Source organism: Sprattus sprattus (genome assembly GCF_963457725.1).
Source record: "Sprattus sprattus genome assembly, chromosome: 1".
Classification (NCBI taxonomy): Eukaryota; Metazoa; Chordata; class Actinopteri; order Clupeiformes; family Clupeidae; genus Sprattus; species Sprattus sprattus.
In genome coordinates this window covers 17,763,274-17,773,273 of record NC_137920.1, presented here as the reverse complement: position 1 = coordinate 17,773,273, position 10,000 = coordinate 17,763,274, and the positions used below count along the sequence as shown (strand labels likewise).

The 10,000-nt window shown below is 41.0% G+C and overlaps 1 protein-coding gene across 1 annotated transcript in view; it reads right to left on the bottom strand.

Annotated features, from left to right (window-relative positions):
- Positions 1-10,000, bottom strand: part of gcgrb (glucagon receptor b) — a gene marked incomplete at both ends in the record, with an annotated part of 28,237 nt that overhangs the window by 7,906 nt on the left and 10,331 nt on the right. Inside the window, 4 exons of the mRNA XM_080842181.1 lie at positions 8,325-8,385; positions 8,504-8,663; positions 9,098-9,257; positions 9,667-9,770. Of these exons, the coding sequence (XP_080698307.1) occupies positions 8,325-8,385; positions 8,504-8,663; positions 9,098-9,257; positions 9,667-9,770 (485 nt within the window). The remainder of the gene's footprint in view (positions 1-8,324; positions 8,386-8,503; positions 8,664-9,097; positions 9,258-9,666; positions 9,771-10,000) is intronic.

The window sequence follows — 10,000 nt, the reverse complement described above, 5'->3', positions numbered from 1 at the left end:
GCATCGTTCGTGTCGTTCATTTCAGATCAAACCGAGTCATTATAAACATATAAAAAGTTGTGTAGATAGCTTTATTCATGTAAAATATTCCTCGCTTCAAGCAGCCATTTTTTTTTGAAAATTCCCGAGCTGGGTTCGCTGTGTGCTCTGGGATAGCCCTTGGAGAAGCAAGTGAGCTCAACGATAATCTTAAAAACAAGGGCCATACACCCCTCAACCTTACCCCTTAATCTTGATCAAATTGGGTATTGAGACACCACTAGCTCTCACATGAACGCGCAACTTCGAGGGTAAGGGGTAAGATAAGGGGTAAGGGGAAGTATTGAGATTGGGCCTAAATCTATATTCATCTCTGGAGAGAGAGACTACTTATAGGAAAGACTTCTCTATGTTCTCCAGTGATTAAGGTGTTGAAAGGCACAGACATCTACCTCTTACATACACACACACACACACGCACACACACACACACGCACACGCACACGCACACGCACACGCACACGCACACGCACACGCACACACGCACACACACACACACATATCCACACACACACACACACACACACTGTGACTCCATTGCATTCCGTCAGTCAGTCTGGGCCAACCCAATGCATTTTGGTTTCCGAGATGGGCGGGTGCTTATCTTGAGGTTTAAAATCATTGGAGTTCCCTTAACCAATCAGCAACGTTTAGCAAGCATTCGGTAGATTAAACTCTTCCCAAAGCGAGTTGGGAGAAGAGCTACGACGTCCTTTCCAATCATAAAACTTACAAGAAAATACTCTTGTTCTCCTTTTAATTTTCTGATGTTCTCGAGATTTGAGACAACTTCTCCGATAGCTTTTCGTGTCTCTTCCTCCGTAGCAATTTTTGCTATACTGTTAAACTACAAACTCGGCTGGACTACATGCAACTCGGCAAGGCGAGTTTTGCGTCACAGCTCTGAACTGTTCGCTGATTGGTCCGGCAAAATTTTGAGTTCTGGAAACGATTGTCAATGGGGCTGGGCCAGACTGAGTATGAGCTTGAAATCAATTCAGGCGGAAATACGTAGGCTGGTGTCACCAGGCTACATTAGTGTGTGTGTGGACAGAACAGTTGTCATTGGTAAAGTGCACAGGAAAGTAGCCAAACCACACAAGGCACAAAGATGAATAGTGCGATGATGATACATCCTACTCTGACAGTGTCTTCAGCCGTGTAGACAGAGCCCCTGTCTTATCTAGTTCATTAGTTCCAATTACCTAATGAGCAGTTCTAAATGAATCCAGAAGCCAGAGGTACAGTGTTGTTAATTTACTGCCCTAACACTGTGAATGTGTGAGTTCATTCGAGGTCTAGCTAAGACACTGTGAACACTCACGCTCTCTTGCTTTTACTTCTCTCTCACACACACTCACTCGCAGGCGCACACACACACACACACACACACACACACACACACACACTCACACACATACATCCGTAATTTGAGTTCACTAGAAGCTTTGTAATTATGTTGAAGTTTTGTAACTTCCACTGTCTCTCTCTGTCTTTCCCAGAACACACACACACACACACACACACACACACACACACAAACACAGACACACTCAAATAGACAGATCCATTTGTGCTATCTTACAACAGAGGAGACAGCCATCATAGTAATTTATCTGCGTGTTCTCGGCTTTTCCCCAGAGTTTGAAAATGGGGTTTGAAAATGGCTATATGATGGCTATATGATTACATTATCAGCCGCAGCTACAGGACATCCAACGCAGAAACGAAAAGGCACAGTGTGCGCTTCCTTTGGACTTGCCAAGTCACAGTTTAATCCAATGCAGTTTAGTCCAATGCACACTTCAAAATCAACACAAAAATGGTTCACCGACCACACAGAATAAAGGTTTTGCCATGGCCATCACGGTCCCCATGACCTAGAAAATCTGTGGGAAGAACTGTAGCCAAGTCTACAAACTTTGACCTCAGATTCTGAAGGATCTGGAGAGATACTGCATGTAGGAATGGTCTCAGAGCCCGTGCCATGTGTTCACCAACCTTATCACGCATTATAGGAGAAGACTTAGAGCTATTATCTTGGCAAATGGAGGCTGCACAAAACATTACATTAAGGGGTGCCAATAATTGTGGCACACATGTTTTTGGAAAAAAATCTTTTTTTAATGTCAATGTTTTTTTTTATTTTACTTCAATGAAAAGGTAAGATTTTTGTGTATATTTCGAGTGAAAGACTGAGAGGATAAACAGCAAAGACATATGTTTTCATAGCCTGTTTTGCTCATATTCACTAGGGGTGCCAATAATTGTGGAGGGCACTGTACATCCGTAATTTGAGGAGCAGGACTAAATTAATCCATTTGAGTGCCAAAGGACAGGCACACTTGGTACAGTGGTGCTAATTGACCGCCTTTACAATGTGCTAACCGCAGTGATATGTGTGAGGTGAGGTCATTGGAGTTCTAGCAAAGACACTTTGAACACCCACGCTCTCTTGCTTTTACTTATCTCTCTCTCACACACACTCACTCACATGCACACACACACACACACACACACACACACACACACACACACACACACATACATCCGTAATTTGAGTTCACTAGAAGTTTTGTAATTATGTTGTGAACTTCCACTGTCTCTCTCTGTCTTTCACAGCACACACACACACGCACGCACACACACACACACACACACACACACACACACACACACACACACACACACACACACACACACACACACACACACACACACACACACACACACACACACACACACACACACAAACACACACACACACACACACACACACACACACAAACACAGACACACTCAAATTTACAGACCCATTTGTGCTATCTTACAGCAGAGGAGACAGCCATCATAGTAATTTATCTGCGTGTTCTCGGCTTTCCCCCAGAGTTTGAAAATGGGGTTTGAAAATGGCTTTATTCGCAGAGTGCAGTAAGTGAGTAAATGGACTGACCTTCATACATAGAACATGCAGTGTGTGTGCGCGTGTGTTTGTATGTGTGTGTGTGTGTGTTTGTATGTGCATGTGTATGTGTGCTTGTGTGTGTTTGTATGTGCATGTGTATGTGTGCTTGTGTGTGTGTGTGTGTGTGTGTGTGTGTGTGTGTGTGTGTGTGTGTGTGTTGTGTGTGTGTGTATGTGCATGTGTGCATTTAGTTTTTTTTTGTGCCTTTTTTGTCTTGCCATTGATCTTTCAGTTAATCCACTTCCCTACGTGACATGCCAGCTACCCTACTTAGTTTGTGTGTTATAGCTGTATGGATAGTCTTTTCTTTCTTTGGCTGCATTACAGTGCCCTGTAATATCTCTGTTTGATGACATTTTGCTACTATGTATATCTAAATCCTGATCGCTAAACTTTTGATTCCTTTTAATCGGTCGACGGTTCCACGATTCCATTCAGTTGAGCCTGTGATCGAATCATATCGTTGAGTTGTGGGCGTCACAGATTATGGTTAGAGGGCGGCTGCGTGTTGATTACATTATTAGCCGCAGCTACAGGACATCCAACGCAGAAAGGAAAAGGCACGGTGTGCGCTTCCTTTGGACTTGTCACAGTTTATGCTGCCCCTCAGAGAGATGTGTGCGTGTGGGAGGGGTGGCACTACGAGTCAACTAATGACGGCTATTAAGACCACAATACGAGCCTCCATATCCAAACCCTTAGGGCCTGATTTACTAACATTGCGACCGCAGCTTAATCTGCGGTCGCACATTAACACACAGTGTTTTTGCGCATTTTCCGTTGTATTTATCAAACCAGATCCGCGCTGGGCAATCTGTGCTTACTCCGCCGTTTAGGGCCTGATTTACTAACATTGCGACCGCAGCTTAATCATATCGTCGCACATTAACGCAGTTTTTTTGCGCATTTTTCGTGGCATTTATCAAACCAGATCCACGCTGGGCAATCATTATTTAGCGCACCGTTAAAAGACGGGAGAAATCGCCTGCTAGTTACTGCCTCCATGGAGATTCGAGGAAGAGAAAATGAAGGTTCAGCGAAGAGGAGATAGATATATTGGTTCATGTTCGCTCAATCACTGAACCTGATTCAATGTGTGCGCTGTTATATTGTTGTTCTGCCCGCCATCACCTACAGCGAGATGTTTAAAAGAACACGATTATAAAGAATATGCTATTGGTGGCATTAATGCATAAACTGTCTATTATAACAATATAGATGTGTACATGGCGAGATTAACCCTTAGAACTCAATTGACGCGCCGACGCGTGAAAATGTGACTGACGTCACTCTGACACGTTTGTTTAAAAGGCAACGCCTTATCAGGAAGTAATTCTTGAATATTTCAACAGAGTACACTTCAGGCTTCATTTTGATTCCATGTATGTGTGGTTAGGTGCAGTAGAAATGAAACTATCATTATTTAAACAAAACATAAACAATACCACGACCGGAATGTTGTTAGAATGTTATGACTTGAATTCGCGGCAGCGAAAAGCTACAGATGTCATTTTATTGCCACATGAAACAGCGTGGACAAACCAAAACAAACAACGCCATTCATTCATATGACAGACCACTGATCTGTATTACTGTAGGATAGTACATGTACCAAATCCAGGAAGTGGACAATCCACAGGACACACTTTTGTAGATCAGAGCAGGAGTTTCATAATAAGAGTTTTGCTTTTATATGAGAATATTTATCTGTTTTTGGTATTATATTGCACATTCTAATGAGATTTGTTTTTTAAAAGTGTTAATGTATGCTTTTAATCTGTAAATAACCTTGGATTTATGTGTAAGGGTGTGTGACAGCCATCATCTCTCATGGGTTATTTATGAAAAATATAAAAAAACGCCTATAATAGATTGTTGTTAAATTACCATATGTATTTATTTTTGAGAATTATATTGCACATTTCAATTAGATTTTTATGAAATAAGTGTTCATTTATCAGATTTAGGCAATAAAAACTCTTTAATCTGTATATTTGACATTGTATACTCATTTATTTAAAAAAATCTGAATCGGACCTCACATTTTTTTCATGATCATTGCCCTGTCATTTTCATATAGTTGGTTAAAATACAACACACCCTACATTATCATATTGCTTAGGTTCTGCAGAGAAAATGATATAAGATACATAGTAGTGGACCTCTCTGAAGGCCTCCCAAAAAAAAAGCCCGATATACAAAAAATCATAAAAAACGCGTGAGTTCTAAGGGTTAATAATTCCTACAAGGGACATGGGTTCACTACAATATATATGGACGTGGGTGCAATTAATGGTTCCAATTACGTTCGGAAAGTTTGCGATTTCAAAAAAAGTCCTGTTTGATGTCTTTAATTTCAGATATGGCAGTGGGGAAATGTTTTGACCAGTGCGCCGTAGCAATGTGTTGAGTAACTGGGTGAATATTTGGCTGAGTGAAGGCTTAGATATACCAACTGCTGATGCTATAACTGTTTGAAGTGATCCGATGCCAATATTTGCAATGTTGTCTGAAGTTTTACAAATGATGGAATGGAATGTGATGGCCGGTTGGAGGGTTCGATAACGTCTCCGATCTGGTTCAGTAATTGAAGTATTGCGTGGCTGGTTAACCTGTACCGTCTAATGATTTGTGGTTCGCTTAACTGAAAAAGTGTTATACGAGTTGAAAAAAATATTTCTGTGCACTGTCTCTGTCTATGTCTTCGCTTTGCTCTTATAACTGCTGCCATATCAACGTTTTCAGACTTAATGGAAATGCGCTTCCTGGTTAAGACGTGCTTTTATGAGGAGAATTATCCCGCAAATTAGACACGTGTGCTCGCCAGGCAGTTTTAGTAAATACCACGCAATACATCATTAGGCGCACTTAACTTCTCTCCTCCCATATATTTGCGCCTCATGCCCAGGTTTCTTATAACCTCCCATCTCGTTTTTGTTTACACCCACAAAGCTTAAAAATGCGCTTCTACTCAAATGTGCCTCCTTAGTAAATACCGTTTTATGTTTACGACCGCTATTTTACGCCTGAAATGGGCGCAATCTTGTTAGTAAATCAGGCCCTTAGTCCTTGTAAATCATTGAGGTAACCCGCTGGGTTTAATTAAGGGTTTATTTGTCTTATACTTAGGGAGGAGACCTGCTTGGATCTTTAAATAGGCTTTTTATGGTAGAAGCAGCTGTGAAAAAACATTCACCCTTTAGAGAGGAACCCTTTGTTCCTACACACTGACAGGTTCTACATATGTTCTACGTACAGTATGTTCTACGTAGCTCAAAGGTTGGTATAGTGGTCCCCATTCATGACATAAAACTGCAATGTGTGTAAACTATTTTGAATTCAACATCTTTGAATAAAGCAAACATTTTATTCCATTATTTACCGGCAAAAAAAGGAGATACATTACATTACTTACTTACTTTGTTTTTAAGTATATATATATATATATATACAGTGGTGGCCAAAATTATTAGAACACCTTACAGATCTGAGAATATTTACCTTTTTTTTGTCTCTAAAACATAATTTAATTTCATAATGTAAATGAAACATGCAGATGGTTGTTCTGAGCACAACAAATATCAGATTAAGTGATTCCTACTGTTTTTATCCACTTTTAACTCTAATATTTGGTACACCCACCTTTGGCAGCAATTACAGCAGCACATCTCTCTGGCAAAGAGTCAATATATTTCTTGAGAACTTCAACACTAATGTTATCCGATGCCTTTTGCAACTCAAGCCAAAGGCTTTCCTTTGAATGTACAATAGATCTATCCATTTTTTTTCCCAACTAGCCCCAAATTTGCTTGATGGGTTTGAGGTTCGGACTTTGAGGGGGCCGGTCCATAATTTTCAATGTTCCAGAAGATTCCTTCTGTCACAGGTCGTACTGGCAATAGTTACAAGAATGTTTAGGGTCATTGTCCTCTTGGAAAATCAATCCAGGCCCATTAACACCACTCCCAGAAGGTACTCCATGCCTCACCAGAATGTTATGGTATACTTTCTTATCCATGATGCCATCAATTTCGCCAAAGTCATCTGTTCCTAAGGATTAAATGGCACCCCACACCATAATACTACCCCTTCCTTGTTTAACTGTTGGCCAGAGACACTCATTTTTATATCTCTCCCCCTCACTTTGTTAAACATACACTCTTCGCTTGTTGCCAAACTATTCAAACCTGGACTCATCAGTCCACAACACTTTATAACCATCTTTCTTTGTCCATTTCTTGTGTTCTTTTGCAAATTCAGGCGTTTCACTCTATTCTTCTCTTTCAGTAATGTTTCTGTGCTGCTATTCTGCCTAAAAGTTATTTTTCTCACAGCTTCCGACGCACAGTTCTTGGGAACACTATTGAACCATTAGTCACTGTGGTGTTGATCTCGTCACCAATTCTCGTGAAGTCTTTCTTAACTCCTTAAGACTGAGAATTCTGAAATGCTTCACTTCACACAGTTCATTTTTTTAACCTCTCCCCTTTCGGTTCTGGTGGCATCGCGGTCTAAAGTGTATTTTTACAGTGCTTGGACTGCATGTCAAGTCCTTGGCTATGCAGCGGTAACTACAGCCAGCATCAAAAAGTGCCTTTATTCGAACCCGTTGCTCACTCATTAGCTCATTCTTCACCTTAGCCATGTTCAAAGAGCAACATTTGCTTCAAGACTGCCTCTAGAGGCTTTGAATCTATACCAATTGGTGGTGTGGCCTCAGTGACAAAACCCTTATGTTACCAATCACTTAATGCGGAAGATGGGACTTGTACATTCAAAAGAATCACCAAGCTGTGTCCTGAGACTCTTGCATCACCATCAATTTAACCACAACCACACCTGACAATGATTAAACAAGTAATTTGGCTTCTTTTGTGAAAGAACATGATTGTGTGACATTGACAGTGAAATAGGCCTAGTTTGTTTTTGTACGGAAATTGACCTAAATCTACTTATGATAGCTCTATTCTATGGTTTATAGAGCATAATGATGACTTTGTAGGTATTTCGTTAGTTTTAAGGGTATTTAAATGGCCAATTCAACGAAAACAACTGAAACCTCTTAAATATGCCTAGTGTTCTAATAATTTTGGCCACCACTGTATATATATATATATATATATATATATATATATATAAGTATAATCCTTTAAGCATCTTTGAGAACTGTGAAAAGCACTATATAAATATGCTGTATTATTATTATTATAAAAACAAATTAAATAAAACACATTAAGTAGGTAGGGAAGGTGCATTAATGACACAGTTAATGTCATGCAAATATAAGTAGAATATGAATACGACTATAATGTAAACTTACTCTTCGTCCTCATACAGGTACTTCACTATGATCCACGGCAGCACAAATATGAGGGGAGCCCCTGTGGGAACAACATGACAGAGAGATAGTAGATTCTCATGACAATCAGGTCAGGTGAAGTCACACATATACACACACACACACACACACACACACACACACACACAGAGAGGGCTTACCCCAGCCTATGCACAGGTACATGTTGAAGTAGTTCTTCTCGGAGAAGACCGTGATGACCAGCAGGCTGTGCAGGTAGAGGCCCTCAACCAGCAGCCAGTAGTTGTTAGCAACCACACTGTACTGCATCATCACCACAGCAACACGACACCCTACAACCATCTGTAAGAAGGTCACCAAACATATTTATTTAGGACACAAAGTCTCCAATGCTAGCTAGAGCTAACTGATCATTTGTAGTGTAAATCTGTGCAAATAAGTGTTTGCTGTATGTGTGTGTGTGTATGTGTATGTGTCTGTGTGTGTGTTTGTCGTGTGTCTGTGTGTGTGTATACCTGTGAGTGTGAGTTGCCCCAGCGCTCTGTGTGTCTGTGAGTGCTGGGCTGAACTGCTGTTGATTGAGTCACACGTATACACTTGCTGTGTGTGTGTGTGTGTGTGTGTGTGTGTGTGTGTGTGTGTGTTTGTGTGTGTGTGTGTGTGTGTGTGTGTGTAATTGTGTGTGTGTGTGTGTGTGTGTGTGTGTGTGTGTGTGTGTGTGTGTGTGTGTGTGTGTAATTGTGTGTGTGTGTGTGTGTGTGTGTGTGTGTGTGTACCTGTGAAGCGCCCCAGCGCTGTGTGTGTGTTTGTGAGAGCTGTGCTGAGCTGCTGTTGATGGAGTCCAGTAGGGAGTCTTTGATGAGGATGGACAGAGCCCGCAGGATGAAGGAAGCAAACAGGTTCATGTGGATGTTGTTCCGCATGCAGTGCAACTTCCTGTGGCAGAGCATCATGGGAAAATGTCAGGATCGATGGATTTATTAATTGATTCATTGATTGACTGATCTATTCATTAATTCATTCATTCATTCATTATTGTGTTATCTCATTCAGTTCTGTATTGAACAACTTCTTTCATTTATTCTTTCATTCGTTATAGGGTCATAGATTAATTTAGTCAGTTATCCATGCATTAAATCATTAATTCATTTTATCACTCATTCATTTATATATTATCTCATTCAGTTCTGCATTGGACAACTGCTTTAAAAAAAGTCAAAGATGCCCCAACTCCACAGCAATATGATAATTTACCACATTTGAATGTCGTAGCTGTAGTAGATGTAGATGAAGTAGTTAATTAACTGTGTGCGTGTGTGTGTGTGTGTGTGTGCGTGTGTATTACCTGAATGCCGCTAGGATAGAGAGGGCTAGCACCAGGGCTCCCAGTGATAACGAGTAGCCCACCGTGTACATGGTCCTGAAGATACGGAGGATCCGCCCGTACCACTAGCAGACAGAAGGACACACATTAGGGAGACACAGAGTTACAGACAGAAGGACACACATTAGGGAGACACAGAGTTACAGACAGAAGGACACACATTAGGGAGACACAGAGTTACAGACAGAAGGACACGCATTAGGGAGACACAGAGTTACAGACAGAAGGACACGCATTAGGGAGACACAGAGTTACAGACAGAAGGACACGCATTAGGGAGACACAGAGTTACAGA